This window comes from Panthera uncia, chromosome D1 (genome assembly GCF_023721935.1).
Source record: "Panthera uncia isolate 11264 chromosome D1, Puncia_PCG_1.0, whole genome shotgun sequence".
Classification (NCBI taxonomy): Eukaryota; Metazoa; Chordata; class Mammalia; order Carnivora; family Felidae; genus Panthera; species Panthera uncia.
In genome coordinates this window covers 13,060,699-13,080,367 of record NC_064808.1, presented here as the reverse complement: position 1 = coordinate 13,080,367, position 19,669 = coordinate 13,060,699, and the positions used below count along the sequence as shown (strand labels likewise).

At 36.4% G+C, this 19,669-nt stretch overlaps 2 protein-coding genes across 2 annotated transcripts; both read left to right on the top strand.

Moving 5' to 3' along the window:
• Positions 1-247: 247 nt before the first annotated feature.
• Positions 248-1,256, top strand: LOC125933720 (olfactory receptor 1052-like). Its single transcript, XM_049646837.1, is given in 2 exon segments — positions 248-312; positions 314-1,256. Coding segments are annotated over 2 exon segments (1,005 nt in total). The 5' UTR covers positions 248-250.
• A 6,886-nt stretch (positions 1,257-8,142) lies between these two features.
• LOC125911424 (olfactory receptor 1052-like) lies at positions 8,143-9,096 on the top strand. Its single transcript, XM_049615276.1, has one exon. It carries the CDS (start codon positions 8,158-8,160, stop codon positions 9,094-9,096), a length of 939 nt encoding a protein of 312 aa, XP_049471233.1. The 5' UTR covers positions 8,143-8,157.
• The last annotated feature ends 10,573 nt before the right edge of the window (positions 9,097-19,669 follow it).

Here is a 19,669-nt window from a genome sequence, read left to right as displayed (position 1 = left end):
CTGGACTTTGCTTTGCATATTTTAGAATAAAATTCGCTTTAGTTTTTTTTCTTTTCTTCACATAAAAACATAAACACTTGAATGCGTCCTGAAACTAAGACCCTAATGTTTTCTTTTCTCGCTCATGCAATTTCCTTAAAACATAGACTAATAAACAGTCCTTGAAGAGATTAGAGACCTTCTAGTTAAAACAACCAGAAAAGAAAAATCAACAGCTCAAGTTGCCAGATAGGGCTTCCAAATAGGCTTGATGGTGTGGCATGATTATTCTCAATTTATTCCAGTCTTATCATTAACAGGTGCCAAGAAACACACACATGGCTGATGATAATTTGACATTGGTTACAGAGTTTATCCTTTTGGGACTGACAGACCGTCCTGAACTGAAAGTGGTCCTCTTTACGCCGTTCCTTCTGATCTACACCATATCTTTGGTGGGGAATCTAGGAATGCTCTTTCTAATCCAAATAACTCCCAAACTCCACACACCCATGTATCATTTCCTTAGCTGCCTGTCATTTGTTGATGCCTGTTATTCGTCAGTCTTTGCACCGAAAATGCTGCTCAACTTCTTTGTTGAACGGGAGACAATCTCATTCTCTGCATGCATCGTGCAATATTTTTTCTTTGTGTCACTCCTTACCACTGAGGGTTTATTGCTGGCGGCAATGGCTTATGACCGCTACGTGGCCATCGTGAACCCTTTACTTTATACAGTGGCGATGACTAAAATAGTTTGCGTTGTCCTGGTCATTGGGTCATGTGTAGGAGGCTTAATCAATTCGTTGACACACACAATTGGCTTGGTGAAATTGTCTTTCTGTGGGCCAAACATCATCAGTCACTTCTTCTGTGACCTTCCCCCACTGTTGAAGCTGTCGTGTTCTGACACGTCCATGAATGAACTGTTGCTTTTAATCTTTTCTGGAATTATTGCCATCGTCACTTTCTTGACTGTGATGATCTCCTACATCTTCATTGTTGCCGCCATCCTGAGGATCCGCTCAGCAGCAGGAAGACAAAAAGCCTTCTCCACCTGTGCTTCGCACCTAACGGCCGTGACTTTACTCTATGGCTCTGTAAGCTTTAGTTACATTCAACCAAGTTCCCAATATTCCTTAGAACAAGAGAAGGTGGTGTCTGTGCTTTATACCTTGGTGATTCCTATGTTAAACCCAATGATTTACAGCCTGAGGAATAAGGAAGTAAAGGATGCCGTGAAAAAGGCTATAGAAATGAAATACTTCCCTTGTTAATTTCACACCCTCTGCATCCCAAAATAGCATACAAAGAGGCACTCTGGATAAGAATGTTTATACGAATTTGTTAAAGTTTTGAGCCCACAGGAATCCTAGACTTTATTTAATGGGAACCTATGATTTATAGCAGAAGAAAAACAGCTAGAAGAATGTAACATGTTATAAGAGATATGTCTGGCTATTGTGTAAACAAACCTAAAAACCATAGTAAGATCTAGGCTTTTTATTAGTGGACAATTGAAGACACTTTCATTCCTGCATATGGGTAGAAGTGAGTACATACAAATAGATATACAGACACATAAACACACACAAATAGATAAATACAAACATAAGATTAATAAGTCAAAAATATATCTTAACTCCATCTTTCTATTAAGCACAGAAATAAGTAATAACTTTCAAAGCAAAAAGGATTGGTACTTGAATTATCCACAAACCTGGCATGTGCATTTTCTTTTCTCTCTCTTTTTTTTAATGTTTATTTATTTTTGAGTGACACAGAGAGAAAGAGAGACAGAGCATGAGCAAGGAAAGGGCAGAGAGAGAGGGAGACACAGAATCTGAAGCAAGCTCCAGGCTCAGAGCTGTCTCACAGAGCCTGATGGGGGATTTGAACTCACGGACTTTGAGATCATGACCTGAGCCCGAAGTTGGATGCTTAACCGACTGACCCACCCAGGAGCCCCCTGGCATGTGCATTTTCTAAAATTAGCCTGGATTATTTATAGCCAGACATTTTTCAAAACAAATGTAGATACTCAAATATAGTAAGAAAGAAAACTTGGGGAGAACTGTGGCTCAGTCAGTTAAGCACCTGACTCAATTTTGGCTCAGGTCATGATCTCACGGGTTTGTGAGATCGACCCCCCAGTCGGGCTCCTTGCTGACAGTGCAGTGCCTGCTTGGGATTCCCTTTCTGCCCCTTCGCACTTGCCCTCTCTTTTTTTCTCTCTCTCTCTCTCAAAATAAATAAACATTAAAAAAAAGAGAGAGAGAACTTGAGTTCTAGATTGCCTGTGCAATTTCACTTGTAGTCGTCACTATGAGCTATTTCCCTATCCCCAGTCTTGGTTTCCATTACTACGTATGAATCTGAACAGGAAAAAAATGCCACTGTTTTACTACTGCTCACTGTGGAAGGGTCACTAATACTCACAGAAAACTTACTCTGAAAGGTTTTACTTCCTGTTTGGAAAGAAGGTTTCCAAGGTAACTAGGGAGTCATTAAAAAATCAGACTCATTTCCCTTTTTCCGTTAAGGATTTTCCAAAATCTTCTTTAGATATTAAACAAGAAATTCCCTGAAGGTATTGTATGCAGGGGAACACCTGTGCTGTGTATTCCAGGTAGAGAAAATACGTGAAGCCAGTTGTTTTCCCTTTGATTCAAATTATATGTATAAGTGCATAATGATGAAATCAGGCCCATAGATACTGATTGTTCCATAGTGACCTCTTCCCCTAAAATGCTATAAAATCTTCTATCTGGAAACAAAACAGTATTCTAGAAAATATCTTCATTTACAAATAAACTTATATTTAATTTTTTGAGATTCTTTTAAATACTTAAATAACAAGAGGCATCTAGTCTAATCAGCAAATTAAGACAGTTGAATCCTCTGTAGGTATGAATTCATGGTTTTACATGGAAAGCTAGATTAAGCTTTTATTTTTTTCCTCTCAATGACAGCAAAACTCATGAGTGAATGGCTCCAATGTTTGTGAAGTTATCAGATTGAAATGTGTAAAAAAGAAAGATAGCAAATTGATATCCTCATTGTGTTAGACATCCATGCAAAGAAATTCAGAGGAAAGGTTGCTTTTCAGAATGAAATAATAGCACCACCACCAACAGAATAAGAACATCATATAACATTGGTAGAGCCCTTTATGATTTTCCAAAATCATTGAATATATTATTTGAAATTGGGGCCCGTAATGCTACATATATGTGACATTTATACGTAAGAGGCATTCATATAAATGAAGGACAAGTTTTAGTTTTCAGAAAAAATAAAGACAAATAATAATGATAGGTAAATCTGATTTTATATCATGCTTCACAATTTTTTCAAAAGCATTCAATATCTTATACACTAGAGTATCAAACCCAAGGAACGATATACAGGCGAGATATTTAAAACTCAGAAAGACAAAACTAATCTGTTACAATACTCTCCTCATAAAATATGGGGCTGGCCAGAATGCAGAAAACAGTATATTATGTGGGTATGTATGGGAGAGGAGTCATTCTATAGAAAAAAAAAAACTAGGATATTTGTTTATGTTTAATATTGACCTTCAACAAAAGGTTACTGTATTATATATAGTAACTATATTATACTATAAAGTCACTGGATACTAAAATAAGGGGGGGGGAAAGTCCATTTTCTAAATTGTGAAGCAAATGAAGGGTGTGTGGCAGATTTGTTGAACGAAGATTGGAAACGAGTAATATATTCTAGATAATGGGTAATATACCTTACATAATGAGTAATATACTGTCTATATATACCTGAGTGATCTCTATATATGTGTGTATCAATAAATGCAACTCAGTTAAATAGATTCCAAATGTCCTTAAATGGTTGATATAGTTAGTCAATAAGAAATAAATGAGGACTTCATGAGTGAAATATCTGATGCTATGCCATCAATTTTCCTGTAAAATATCAGGATAAATTTGAGAATGGGCACTTTCAGTTCCAGTCCCTTTACCCCATCTATAAAACTGGTTATTGCTCAACATCAACACTTGGAGAAATCAGAACTTAGCAGATGTCTATCAAACATAACTTTCCTCTCAGTTCACAGAGAATCTCTACTAAATATGTATTATTATTATTATTATTATTATTATTTAATTTCATGTGTGTAGGTTTGGAGTGTGCAGCTTGGAAATTGGCCTAACGCATCAAGGAAATAAGTTACTGACACTATTTGGATCAGTCATGGGTACAGTTGCACCATGGTCGGGTTTCTTATTTGTTAAGAGACCCATAAGCCAGTGTGATGAATTTATGGTTTCCAAAATCTGAGATTTGTCTTGTGCTGTGAACACAATAATTGATCCCAGCTTTGATGACAATTTTCATTTGTCTTTGGTCAAATGTGGCCTGTGAACAAATTGCAACTCCCGGAATTAAGGATACCTACGGCTCATATTGTCATCCCAACGAAACCCTAATCTGATATAGAATACCCTATTAAAATGGTCTAATGGCTATCATCTTTCTCCTATAAACTAGCTTATTCAATTTTACCAATTAAATATAACCTTTTTTTTTTCAGTTTGAGCAAGACCTTTCTTTGTAGAGCCAATATCAACAAGTCTTCAATACATCTTATGAAGTCTTAAAATTCATAAATTCTCACTCTTTATTCTTAGGTGGCTCAGATGTTCAGTTTGTGCTAGAATACTGTCCTGAGTCTAATTTTTCTCGCACTGGAAATTTCCTATATTTTCCACTATTCTTCATGCAATATGGTTTCCAATTCCATCATTTTTATGTTCACTCCTTAGTCTGTCAATATTGAAAGTCTGTCTAGAATAAATACTAAAAGCAGCACAAAGTTTTACTTTGGGCAATCACTGTATTAAGGTACTGTTCAACCATTTCCTAAAGTGTAAACTTAGACAATTCCTTTAAGTATGCTGGGCCACGTATAATGTAAATCATATGGATCAGAATATTCAATTAAATAAAATTACACAATGATTAGAGATAATAGTTGCGAAGTGGCTGGAACATATTGGGATTTAATACATAAAAAGCATTCCAACGAGGCTCCTACTTAATATTTAGTTGCCAGAGAAAAAGAAATACACTTGTTAGTAAAATTAATTATACTATTCCCTGTGTGTTAGTCTGTTTTAACTATGTAGTCTGTTGGTCTCATTTTAAAATTGCTGCAAATTTTCACCACCTTGTTCTTATATAGCTGTTTGAATGCATTTGACCTGTATCAATGACTTATTCATTCTTATTTGCCCCCTTTCCCTTTTTTATCATATGTAAATGCCTACCATTTCACTGTGATTTACTACCTTCTATATTTTTCATTCTATCCTCCAAATAGCAGCCTGCCTAGCATTTCTAGAAATTACATTTATGTTCAACCAGTACAGTGACAAAAATGTTAAACTTGAGATAAATTCCCTCCTACACTAAAGTGCAATCTGGTGTATGAACACACACACACACACACACACACACACACACACACACACCCCTGAATTCCATCTAGTGATTGCTGATTGCTTACGCTTCTTTTGAGTTACCTTACATTGAAATATAGGATATTTTCCATAACTGCTACCAAATATAATGTATGTATATAGAAGCATATGGTCATCAACAAATTGAATTTAGCACTCTTTAAAAAACTATATACATAAAATATTCATAACTATATTATGCAAATTATAATAACAAACACCGATGGAGTTCATTTTTAATAATGAGGCTCATATAGGTAAGACACAAATGTATGTGATGACTTTCTCTAAAACTGAAAAAAGGCAAATACATGAATTGCTGCAATTTGGAAAGATAGTGCTGGGACCTTGGCTTCCCCTGGTCTCTATTTGCTCTTTTAATGAAACGTAGTATCACAGAATCATTGGGGATTCCATTCTCCAAAGACCCTGAGCCAAATATAAATGCAAGTCAGGAAACTAAAAGAAAGGGCTAAGCTTCCCCTCAACACCAGGTAGGTGTTACGTTTCTGTGTTTTAACAAAGGAATTATAAATGCCTCTCTAGTTTTCAAAAACAGCAACTCTTGACACATGCTATGAATGCAAGACAAAGAAAAATCACATGCTTCAAATCCCTTCCAATTATTGAGATAAGGGAGATAAAATTAGACCATCGCCACATCAAATGGCTCTCTTAAGTAATTAGTGGGTTAATTCCCTATTTCCTCAGGTAGCTGTGTAGCTATGTGAATTACATATAGCTATGTAAATTACAAAAGGGAATTTAAAGACATTCTTTAAAATTTAAGTTTGATTATTACAAGCTGTTGAATTGTGTTAGATCTGAGGAAGAGAGTGGTGACTTTTGGCCCTTTAACCAGAGCTAATTTTTAGATTCAATGCTTTATAGCATTAGAAAAGTGGTGTGAAAGGCAGTCCAGATGAAAATTACTGCTAATTAAATGAAAATCAAAGAAACAAACATGAAATCAGTGAGATAAGAAGAAACTCATCATCATATTAACAAATTGGTTTGCTTAGAAACAAAGTCAATGGAAGGAAAGCTATTTAAACAAAATGAAACAAACAACAAAAAAAGCAAAGATCCAAAAAATTACTTTCTTCAAAAGCCATTTGTCCAGTGTGTCAATAGTCCAGTTTCTGTTTTAGCTATTTGTTTCACTTTGACTCTACAGCAAACATTTAGGGAGTGTGCCAGTTTTAACATATTTTCTTATTTAGTTATTTCAACTACCTCCTGAGGAAGGTTCACAGAAACCAGTAGTAAAGCTAGAAACTAAGGCTGAGAAGTGAAATCACAGGTTTTGTGGCAAAAAAGAACTAGTCGTTCCTTTTCACGTCTGGCATTTCAGTAAAGTAGACATGATCAAAGCAATCTTGTCCCAAGGTTTGCAACATTTGAATTGTTACTAAATAACTTTACGTCACACTGGGAAAAGGGTAGAGATCCAAACCTATGTCTTTCTCACTTTTTATTCAACACCAGGGAAATATTCTCAAAGCCTGGATTGTGGAATACCATATCCATTACTGTTCAATGAAAATAAATTCAGCTGTCAAATTAACGTGAAGCATGCTTTATATTTACTTCTCCCCAAACTCCCCAAATATAATAGTGGACTATATATTCCTATAAATTCTGCAGTAAAGAAAACTTTCCTTTAAAAAGATTTAATCAAATATGTCCCTAATATATCTGCTATTATAATCTTATTTTTCATGTATTCTGGTGTATATGATGAAGCCCAAGATAAAATTAATTTAATAATCTTTTTCTCAATAAAAACCTACGACCTAATGTACCAAAAACATGTTCACGGTCCTTGAAATTAGACTTGTAATCTGTTGACTGCAGGGATCAAAACATATTGAAAAGTTTCTTGATTCAATCTTATGAAAAAAATCTGATATGGACTAATCCAAGCCATTGGATAATAAATGCTCTAGGAAATCAGAAAATGAATGGTAAGTTATTTGTTAGAACAGCAAAGAATGACTTCCTGCAACAAGGGAGTTTTAACAAAAAATAGTGTTATGATAGAAAATGTTTGATTTTTTTTTATTCTCTATGCTAGACATCCCTAATTTCTCATTTTCCATTTTTATGGACCGTCTATAAATTTAATCATTATATATATATATATATATATATATAGTATATGCATATTATTGTGAAACATGTGTCATGTATTGCTTGTCTAAATTAAAAAGACATCATAGACAATAATTTTGTTAGATGTCTCAGAAATTGATCTGTTAATATTGAGGGGTGTTTTGTTTTGTTTTGTTTTGTTTTTTAAGGGATGTTTTTCTTACAATATGGGGTCCTTGCCTTATGTTCTAGAATATGGAATATATTGTTATCCAGGGTCCATGTCTTAAACTTTCTGTTAAACCAACATTCCCATGAAGCTTTCCAAGGGGGCTAATTTCTCCAGGGTTCTTATGATGCATAATGCCAGTTTACATCAAAGTCCCTGATGGGACTTTGATTCAACCCAAGTCTCTTATCAGGCTGACTTTTCACAGTTGTGAGAACTGAATTTCCTGTGGACTGTGATTGTTAACTAAGACCATTCAGTTTTCTAAAGATGCTAGTAGATTGAATGCATATATTCGGGTTGTTATCATTGCCCTCTTGTTCCCTCCAGGGCCCCCACTGGGGAGACACACAGATGGCCAACAGAAATGTCAGTGTGGTAACTGAATTCATTCTCCTTGGGCTGACCGATAACCCTGAACTGAATACTGTCCTTTTTGTGCTGTTTCTCTCCATTTATTTTGTCACCGTGGTGGGCAATGTTTGGATTATAGCAATAATCTGGGCTAGTGCCCAGCTCCACTCCCCCAAGTACTTTTTCCTTTGCCAGCTGGCTTTCTTGGATTTCTGCTATTCGTCAGTCTTTATTCCTAAAATGTTGGTGAATTACCTAGCAGGACAGAAAGTCATCTCCTATCACGGTTGCCTCCTTCAGTATTCCTTTGTCAGCATGATCCTGACCACTGAATGTTTCCTGCTGGCGGCCATGGCCTATGACCGCTATGTCGCCATTTGCCGCCCGCTTCACTACAAAGGCCTCATGACCCCCACGTTTTGCATCCACTTGGTGGCTGCTTGCTACCTGCTGGGTTCTGCCAGCTCACTCACCCACCTGAGAGGCTTGCTCAGCCTGTCTTTCTGTGGGCCCAACATCATCAACCATTACTTCTGTGATATCCCACTGCTCTTTCAACTGTCCTGTTCGGACACCCAACACAACAAGATTTTACTTACCGTCCTCTCTGGAATGACATCGGTGACCACCTTCCTGATGGTGGTTGGTTCCTATGCGGGAATCCTGCTCACTGTCCTGAAGTCACCCTCCACAAGGAGCAGATATAAAGCGTTCTCCACGTGCATATCTCACCTAACAGTAGTGACTCTCTTCTACGGAACAGTGATATTTACTTATCTGGGAAGCAGTTCCAGCTACCCACCAGATAGAGCCAAAATCCTGTCCATGTTTTACACCCTTTTGCTGCCAATCCTAAATTTCCTGATATACAGTGTGAGAAGCACAGAGGCCAACGAAGCAATGAAAAGAATTATTGTGAGAAAAATATTTGCTCTCTGACTATGAATTTTTAAGAAGTGACATTTAAGGAATGTTTATTGATTCTATAGGCAGGTGCATTGTTTAATACCTGTGAGACTTGTTGGAGGAAACAAAATGGTGTTTTCAAAGTATATATTCATTATTGGCTTTTGGAAACACACAGACATATGTTATATATGTATTATGTATTATGCACATATGAACATATACATATGCAATACATTCTGTCTGGTAAGGAAGACATTTCCTCTGTCCTCTTAGGTTTACTGTTTGAGGACCTGTGAACTAAACTGACAGGCGACAGACTATCAGGTGAATAGACAAAGTTTCCTCGTATGTATATAAGATGCACACACAAAAAAAGTGGCTTGCTCAGTAATTAGAGGTGGGGTTTATATACTTAATTTAGCAGAGGAAACGCTTCTATGGGAAGAATAAAATGGCTTTTGAGGGAAAAAATGAGAGATAAATTTTGTGATATTGTTTACCAAGGGGTAAGTGGTCTCCTCAGTCTTCTTTCTTGTCAGACAAACCCCCCCTGGGGAGAGAGCAGTTATAGGCAGCCTCACTCTCAAAATTCCTGCCTTTAATCAGATAAGGGAAGTTCTGCAAAAGCCTCTTTGTGCATCTATTGAATCCTAAGTGTCTCCAGTTTAAAATAAGTTTATGTCATTATTTAATTTGGATCCCTTACATTCCCAAATTATTTTTTTTTTTAATTTTTAATGTATTTTTAAAATTTATTATTAAGAGAGAAAGAGAGAGCATGAGCAGGGAGGGACAGGGAGAGACAGAGACACAGAATCCAAAGCAGGGTCGAGGCTCCCAGCTGTCAGAGCAGATCCAGACGCGGGGCTCTAACTCACCAGCCATGAGATCATGACCTGAGCCAAAGTTGGACACTTAACCGACTGAGCCACCCAGGCGCCCCTCCCAAATTATTATTTTGAATCTCTACTAACTCAGTAAAATCCATTGCAAAGAATGCCGGAGACTTCCTTATTCTTTATGACTCTAGAGGAGCTGCCCTGTTTTACAGATGAGACAACAAAGGACCAATGGAGTTGAAAGCTCATCCAAGCTCAGACAAGATGAACATTTGAGACGTAGAATCCAAGCACACAAGCATACATGGCGCCAGGATGGCTTAGTCCATTGAAAGTCCCACTCTTGATTTCACCACAGCTCCTGGGAGTCAACCCTGTGTTGGGCCTCCATGCTGAGTGTGGAGCCTGCTTAGGATTCTCTCTCTCCCTCAGGCCCTCTCCTCCTCTCTTCTCTCTCTCTATTTCTCCCTAATTAAAAAAAAAAATCAAGTATACATATATCCATATACTTACACAGGCCTTCTCCCATTTTACATAAACTAATAGAAGTTCCTATACGCATTTTGTACGCCATTTTTGCCTAGAACCATTACAATTTGAATATTTACCTTAAAAAATAATTCCACAGGTGGGGCTCCTGGGTGGCTCAGTCAGTTAGGTGTCCGACTTTAGCTCAGGTCATGATCTCACAGTCTGTGAGTTTGAGCCCTGCATCAGGCTCTGTGCTGATAGCTCAGAGCCTGGAGCCTGTTTCAGATTCTGGGTCTCCCTCTCTCTGCCCCTCCCCCGCTTATGCCTCCGTCTCTCTCTCTCTCAAAAGTAAATAAACGTTAAAATGACAAAAATAATAATAATTCCACAGACTTCTTTTTTATGGCAATTCCATTTCTCCCAGTTGTTTAAAAGAAGTACCAAAATGGCAGTGCAAAGGGATTCTGTCATATCAGAGTACATTGGATTCACTTAAAATCAGCCCTTAGGAAACTTCTACAAAAGAGTACAGCCACTTGAAAATGCTGATAGTTTTTTAAACAAAATGACTGTTGGTATTATATGTGTTCCTCATTGCATATAGTGTTTATTGTTCTGCTTACTCAGACATGGATCAGAAACTGTCCGGTATCATTGTTAAAACCACAATTGCTAAGAAAGCAAGCATAACTTTGGTTAACAGCACTTTCGCAGTATGTAACTAACAATGGTTTTGAGTTTATGAGAATGTTTATCAAATGGAATGATATTTAGCTCATGCCAGTAAATTTTTCCTGCTAAAACCTATTAACTTATGGAGGTTTTTTTTTCTTATTTCTGAATAGTCAAATTTAGGTAAATATGTAATATAATGTGTTAAAGCAAATTTTATTTTACTGCTTCTATATGGCCCATATTTCTTTCCAGAATAATCCCATTGTCATATATTTTAACATAATAGCTATTCATTTTCCAAAATATAAGTAATCACTGTTGCTGTTATAAACAAACTTCCAATAAGGATGCCTGAGTGGCTCAATTGGATAAGTGACAGACTCTTGATTTTGGCTCAGGTCATGATCTCGCGGTTCCTGAGCTGGGACCCTGCACTGGGCTCTACACTGTCAGTGCCTGGGATTCTCCCTCTCTCACTCTCTCTCTGCCCCTCCCCTGTTCACTCTCTCTCTCAAAAATAAATAAATAAACCTTAAAAAATCAAACTTCCAATTGTAAAACTATTACCTAGGAAGGAAGATTTTAGGCAATGGCAAGCAGTTTTCTGGATATCCCATAATCACAGACTAAAATTTAACTCAATGTTGGCCCTACTAAATATCCATCTCCCGGTGTCATATGCTTAAAGTTTATATGTTTTACAAAAAAATTGAGATAATAATGAAAACGTTTGTGTATAAATCTTTATTTTTGTAATTGGATTCGTCTCAATAAATTACTTTGGAAAATTCATAGAAAAAAATTTATTTTGATACTATCCTAAATTACTTTCCAAGAGACTTGTATGCAACCTAATTCTTTCATCAACACAATTATATTTATTTAAAATTTGAGTTATTATAGCTTTATAGAAATAAATAATAAATGCTCTGCATAATAAAATCTCATAAATAGGAAGTCAAAACCAATAATCTGAAAATTAATGAAGATACAATGAGTGATCGTGCTTTTCTTTCCCCAAATTATCGATTGATTTCATGAGAAGCAATATGAGGACACTAAGTTTCCTCTGTTCTTTTTACTAAAAAAAGGGACTTGAAAATACGGTCATTGAACCAAAGTCAATAAACAGGAACATATTAAATCAAATGGAAGGGATAGGATAAAGGAAATTGGCATTCTGAAATATTATAAAATTGCAGATAGAGGGACTGTTTAAGAATACCATTGAAACCACAAAGAACCCAGATGTATTTAAATATTTCTTACAAAAGTTATAAATTGGTAGAGTGAATTTTCCTAATAGTTTAAGGCTGATATATAAAAGAACAACAAAAATTAACTTCTCAGATCCAATGATACCTTAGTTATCTACAAAGATAGTTCCTCCAACAATCAGTAAACTACCTTAAGCAAAGTTCACCCTGAAGTTTGCCTCATCTACTTCTGCACTTTGTGATGATCTTGTTTCTGGAAATATATTTATGCTTTTTAAAATTAAGGGGCGGCTGGGTGGCTCAGTCGGTTAAGCGTCCGACTTCAGCTCAGGTCACTATCTCGCGGTCTGTGAGTTCGAGCCCCACGTCGGGCTCTGGACTGATGGCTCGGAGCCTGGAGCCTGCTTCCGATTCTGTGTCTCCCTCTCTCTCTGTCCCTCCCCCGTTCATGCTCTGTCTCTCTCTGTCTCAAAAATAAATAAATGTTAAAAAAATAAAAATAAAATAAAATTAAGCCAGTAATTTAGTATACTTTTATGGCATGTGATTGAATATAGTTTATTTCTGTAGATGTATAACCAGTCTGAAGATATGTGTTTGATTTTGTTGCTCTTAAAAGCCTCTGTTAATAGCCAAATTATGGAATGAGCCTAAATGTCCATCAACTGATGAATGGATAAAGAAATTGTGGTTTATATACACAATGGAGTACTACGTGGCAATGAGAAAGAATGAAATATGGCCCTTTGTAGCAACATGGATGGAACTGGAGAGTGTGATGCTAAGTGAAATAAGCCATACAGAGAAAGACAGATACCATATGGTTTCACTCTTAGGTGGATCCTGAGAAACTTAACAGAAACCCATGGGGAAGGGGAAGGAAAAAAAAAAGGAGGTTAGAGTGGGAGAGAGCCAAAGCATAAGAAGACTCTTAAAAACTGAGAACAAACTGAGGGTTGATGGGGGGTGGGAGGGAGGGGAGGGTGCGTGATGGGTATTGAGGAAGGCACCTTTTGGGATGAGCACTGGGTGTTGTATGGAAGCAATTTGACAATAAACTTCATATATTGAAAAAAAATAAAATTAAATTAAAAAAATAAAAAAAGCCTCTGTTAGCAGTGCAATGCTGATAATAATATGTAACTATATCTATATCTAATCTATATCCGTATCTATATCTATATATATATACATCTAAATATGTCTACAAATCTGTTTCCCTGCCTATACAGAGATAGATACACTGTATGGTAAAATTAAGGTATTAAGGTTTCAAGTTCTACTTTAATCCACAGTGGTCAAACAATCCTAAATTAATATATGTAGGTGTGACTATCACATATTTCAATGTTCCAATTTGTTTAAGTGCTTTTGTAGGGGAAAGCATATCATCCTGATGAATTAAAAATTAAAAAAGGACACCCATTATAATTGCCTCATTATTCATTATTGGAGAAATATCATAAAAAGAAGAGATTAGGTTTGTCTTATAGGGTTTGAAGGAATACAATTATAAGAATTAAAAAAAAACACTTGAACTAAATGCATTTGAAAATCAAAGAAATGTATCTTTAATGCTACCCTGACTTCTTAGAAGCTGTGTGGAAATACATTTCAACTCAACATAATGAGGCTTTGCAATATATGATATCCTGAGATCAGACGAGATGCAAGAGAGTAAAGATTGCTTAGAAGATTCAAGCCAAAGAGGACAACAATTTGGTGAGAATTTGTAGGGAGCATTTTAAGTACCAGATTAACGGTATGTGTATTGGCCTCCAAGTGTCATTTTGAACAATGAGGAATTCTGCTGATGGATATTAAATAGTTTATAACTTATGAATTTCAAAGAGCTGAAAATGGTCTTTTCTTTGGTGCCATGTTCTTTCAGAATCATAGAAATTTCTAATTGAATCGGCCATTGTAATCTGTTCTGGTGAAAAAGCCAAGTACTGAAGAGAAGAAAATGCAACTATATACTATAAATGCATTTGGGCTCATTACTCATTGTGTAATTAGTGACTGTCTGAATTTCAGTTCTGTTCTCTCATATTGGATTAAGTATTGTTGACTCTGGTTCCCAAATACCCTTAAAACAAGTTTTCTCTTCTTCATTAATCATCAGCACTGCTGTCTCAGTTCAGGCCCTATGTTCTCGAATCCTAACTATTGAAATAGCCTTCTGACTTCTTCCATTGCCACTTTACCTTCAGTGTGTTTCTATTCTTATCTCAGAAACACACGTTGGTCATAATTCTTTCCTTAAGGTCACATATGTTCTCTTATCTTTGTAGGAAGTCCAAATTCCCTGAACTGTTTATACTTCTCTTTAATCATTCTCAAGGGCCAAGAGCAAGAATTCTCATCTTTCCCAAGATTTTCCTTGATAATATCCTTGAGAAAATTAGATTATTTCCTCCATTGTTCTATCATTGTGCACTGTATTGTAACAGTGGATTGTGAACTTTTGTTTTCACAAAAGTCCTCTTCTGAACTGTTTAATCCTGTGAGGAAAAGACTACATCTTATTCAAGGACTTTTGGGATAGTTTCAGGATTTCTGGCATAGTGATTATCACATAGTAGGTACACAATACTGACTCGTTTAATAAATCAGGGTGTTAATTATTTCAGAGTGTTTTTCTTTTTTACCTGTGTGGTAATGGCATGTTTGATATTGAGGAGTAAATAAAGATAAGTTTTAAATTAGAAGTTTTTCCATCTAGTATACTTTTTTAAAAAAAATTAGCTATTTATAGGAGTCAGGTTCTCAATAACATGTAAAGTGGTGAGCATATAAATAGTAAGCAAAAATATAAGGAAGTTTTCTTGATGCATAGTAATTAAATAAATACCTAATAAAATAACTTCTGATTTACCAAGCTATTGAGCTTTATTATATATGGAGCTTGAGGAGATGTAAATGATTAATGGAGGCAAGGTTATTATGACACTGATGATCAGGGACAAAGCTCATGGAAATTAAAATTTTCCGGACCACTCTAGAACGCCTCCCAGTGATAGGTCATAGAAAGTAGTAATGCTTCAGGTTATTTAACTGAAGGAAACAAATTAATGTGCATTTTGATTTATTATTTTTTTTTTGAAAAGAGATATCATGATGAATGTAAATGTCCAATGGTGAAAGAAACAGCTTAATAGACATGGGTATATAGATATAATAGATTATTGCAAATTTCATTTATATTAAAGACATGAAACAAATGTCAATTGAATACCTAGTCTACCTTCAATATTATAACATATGTATTATAACATAACATCTTGCACTATATATAAATATATATATATATATATATATATATACATATATATATATATGATATTTAGTTTTATTTTCAAAAACCATGAGGAAGTTACTACCATTGTACTATCGTCACTTCGCAGATGATGGATGCTGAGGATTAAAGACATTACAAAATTTTCACATGGTCATAAAGGCAGTAAATGGTATTTCAAGATACAAACTCAGAATTATGACTCCCAAATCTAAACGTTTTCAACTATTGCACCGTCTTCTTTTGAAAAGTTATAATTACAAAGACTTGGACATTTAAAAGCATTGAAAATATGTGTGACATATTCTCAAGGGAAAAACACGGATGCACACACAAAAATAGAATCTGTGGTCCAGATTCAGGTTTCCAAATACCATCCTCCCATAAAAGATGGCAAGGATCCTTGAAGAAGTAGTTGTTTCTAGAGCTGAGTCTGGGAAAATAGAAGATGAGCCTGGAATATACTGTGCTGCCAGATTTAAGAGGTGAAAAAACAAACACAAAACAAAACAAAACAAAAAGACAAGAGCATGACCAAAGACCAAAGAGCAAAGTGCACAGAAACTAATTCAGTAATGGTTCCATTAGCAGAGCTATTTGAGCAATAAAATAAATGAAGGGGGTGTTGGATAACCCAAAGGAAAAGAATTCCGAGTACATATTCGTACAACTATCTAACCAAATAAATACATAAAGAAGAAAGAACAACTCTTCCTTACAGAATCATTTCAGTTAAAATATCTGGGCACCTGCGTGGCTCAGTGTGTTGAGAGCCAACTTCGTCTGAGGTCATGATCTCATGGTTCGTGGGTTCGAGCCCTGAGTCGGGCTCTGTGCTGACAGCTTAGAGCCTGGAACCTGCTTTGGATTCTGTGTCTCCCTCTCTCTCTCTGCCCTCCCCTGTTTGCATTCTGCCTCTCTCTCAGAAATAAATAAACATTAAGAAAAATTAAATATATATATATATATATATATACACACATATATATGTTTGAAGGCCCTTTCATGCGATGGCTGAGGCTGAAGAAGGAAGCTCATCCCCCTCAAAAAGCCACAGCCAAAGCAAAGGCTTTGAAGGCCAAGAAAGTGGTACTGAAAGGTGTCCACAGTCACACAAAAAAGAAGATCTGCAGGTCACGTACCTTTCCGGGATCCAAGGCACTGAAGGCAGCCCAGATATCCTCTAAAAAGCACCCCCAGGAGAAACAAGCTTGACCACTAGGCCATCATTAAGTTCCCCCTGACTATAGATGGAGTCAGCCGTGAAGAAAATAGAAGACAACACACCTGTGTTCATTGTGGATGCCAAGGCCAACAAGCACCAGGTCCAACAGGCTTTGAAGAAGTTTTACCACATTGACATGGCCAAGGTCAACACCCTGATTAGGCTGGATGGAAAGAAGAAAGCGTGTGTTCCACTGGCTCCCAAGTATGACACTTTGGATGTTGACGACAAAATTGGGTTTATCTAAATTGAATCCAGCAGGTTAAATCTAAATCTAAATTTTTTCACCAAAATAAATAAAATAAAGTAAAATAATAAAATAATATAACATAAAAAAATAAAAATAAAATAGTTGAAAGAATGGGAAGATGGAAATTTGCCACAAAAACACCACAGTAATAATAGGTAGAGGCAACATATTGATGGGTGTCGAAAAGAATAAATGGAATATTTGCATACCCTAAATTATCTTCCCCAAGTATACATAAACTACAAAGAAAAATCCTACATTTATAGTGAAAAAGGCAGGCAGACACTATGTTAAGTAAATGATCGAGTTTAAATCACTGGTAATATCACTCGGCGACATCATGTATCCTTGGAGAAGATGAAAAGGCATGCATATCACCTCTCTGGCACTTTTCCCCATAATCAATTACCTCAATTTCATCATGAGAAAAATATCATGTAAACTTACATGCAGGGACATTGTACAAAATACTTGATGAGTAATCTTGACAAATATCACAGTCGTGAAAGAAAAGGAAAGAAAATGGGACAGTCACAGATCTCAGGAGACGAGACAGAGGTAACAGTAATGGCAGCATGATGTTCTAGATTGCACCATAGTGACCCAGAGCCCTTATGCCAGTTATGTACTGGCAACCAGTATACTTACACCTCTAGGCTCACCAAAGATCAGACTACCAAAGAGCTGAGCCAAATTTTGAATCTCAAAAGAGGCAGTTAACTCTAAGTAATGGAAAAGCAACAGCAGTATCATTCTTTTTTTTTTTTTTTAATTTTTTTTAATGTTTATTTATTTTTGAGACAGAGAGAGACAGAGCATGAACGGGGAAGGAGCAGAGAGAGAGGGAGACACAGAATCGGAAGCAGGCTCCAGGCTCTGAGCCATTAGCCCAGAGCCCGACGCGGGGCTCGAACTCACGGACCGTGAGATCATGACCTGAGCTGAAGTCGGACTGCCCAACTGACTGAGCCACCCAGGTGCCCCTAGTACCATTCTTATCTTTGCAATCATACACAAAGCGGACATCCCACAGTCCACTTGGGATTCTCTTTCCTCCTCTCTCTGCCCCTCCTCTTCTCATGGTCTATCTCTCTCTCTCTCAAAAAATAAGTGAATAAACTTTTCATTCACACCTCAGAGACCTTGTGCATTCAGTTCCAGACCACTGCAATGAAGTGGGTCAAATGAATTTTTTGGTTTCCCAGTGCCTGTGAAAGTTATGTTTGCATTATGCTGTAGTCTATTAAGAATAAAACGTGCTTTACTGCTAAAAATGTTAACCATCATCTGAGCTTTCAGTGAGTCGTAATTTTTTTGGAGGGTCTTGTCTCAGTATTGACGGCTGCTGACTGACCAGGGTGATGGTTGCTGAAGGTTGGATGGCTGAGGCAATTTCTTAAAATGAGACGACATGAAGTTTGTTACATCAATTGATTCTTCCTTTAACAAACAATTTCTGCGTAGCGTGTGATTCTTTTTAATATCATTTTACCTACGGTAGAACTTCCTTAAAATTGGAGTCATTTCTCCCAAAGCCTCCCACCACTTTATCCACTAAGTGTATGTGATAGTTTAGGTCTTTTTTCGTTTCAACAATTTTGATGGCTTTTTCACTAGGAGTAGATCCTATCTCAAGAAAACATTTTCTTTGCTCATTTTATAAGAAGCAATTACTCGGGGCGCCTGGGTGGCGCAGTCGGTTAAGCGTCCGACTTCAGCCAGGTCACGATCTCGCGGTCCGTGAGTTCGAGCCCTGCGTCAGGCTCTGGGCTGATGGCTTGGAGCCTGGAGCCTGTTTCCGATGATTCTGTGTCTCCCTCTCTCTCTGCCCCTCGCCCGTTCATGCTCTGTCTCTCTCTGTCCCAAAAATAAATAAAAAACGTTGAAAAAAAAAAATTTTTAAAATAAAAAAATAAAAAAAAAAAAGAAGCAATTACTCATGCATTAAAGGTTTATTATGAGATTATGGCCATTCAAACATAATAATGAGGAAAAGTTTGAAATATTGCAAAAATTACCAAAATGTGACAAAGGGACACAAAGTGAGTAAAAGATATTTGAAAAATGACACCTACAGTCTTGCTGACAATGAGTCTCCACAAACCTTCAATCTGCAGGCAACCCCCCCCACCAAAAAAAAAAAAAACAAAAACCCAAAACAAACAAACAAAAAAAAAAACAAATGCAATATTGGTGACGCGTGGTAAAGTGCAAGAAAACAAGTCCTGTCCGTATCTGTCATTTAATAGCTTCTTAATAGATGGGTGTCGAAAAAATAAAGAATGGATAGAAATTTGAGATTTCAGGTATACGATCCAAGACTTTCAACGTTTTATTTTTTTCAAGATACATAACAGGGCAAATAAAAAATGTTGTTCTGTTCCTTTTGTCTAAATATCTGAGTCTACTGATCATCTGTAAGTGATAACACATATATAGTAGATTTTATTCCTTCTTAAAAATCTCTAGTGTGAAAAGTAGGATTATCCCCTTTCCAATGCAGAATCTATCTTGTTTAATCATTGTAATACTAACTTCCTTTATTTTTTAGTGTATTTTTTTAAGCTTATTCATTTATTTTTTGAGAGAGAGAGATAGACCATGAGAAGAGGAGGGGCAGAGAGAGGA

Bases quoted from the DNA above. Each gene is read 5' to 3' on its own strand.
- LOC125911424 (XM_049615276.1), top strand. From the start codon at position 8,158: ATGGCCAACAGAAATGTCAGTGTGGTAACTGAATTCATTCTCCTTGGG.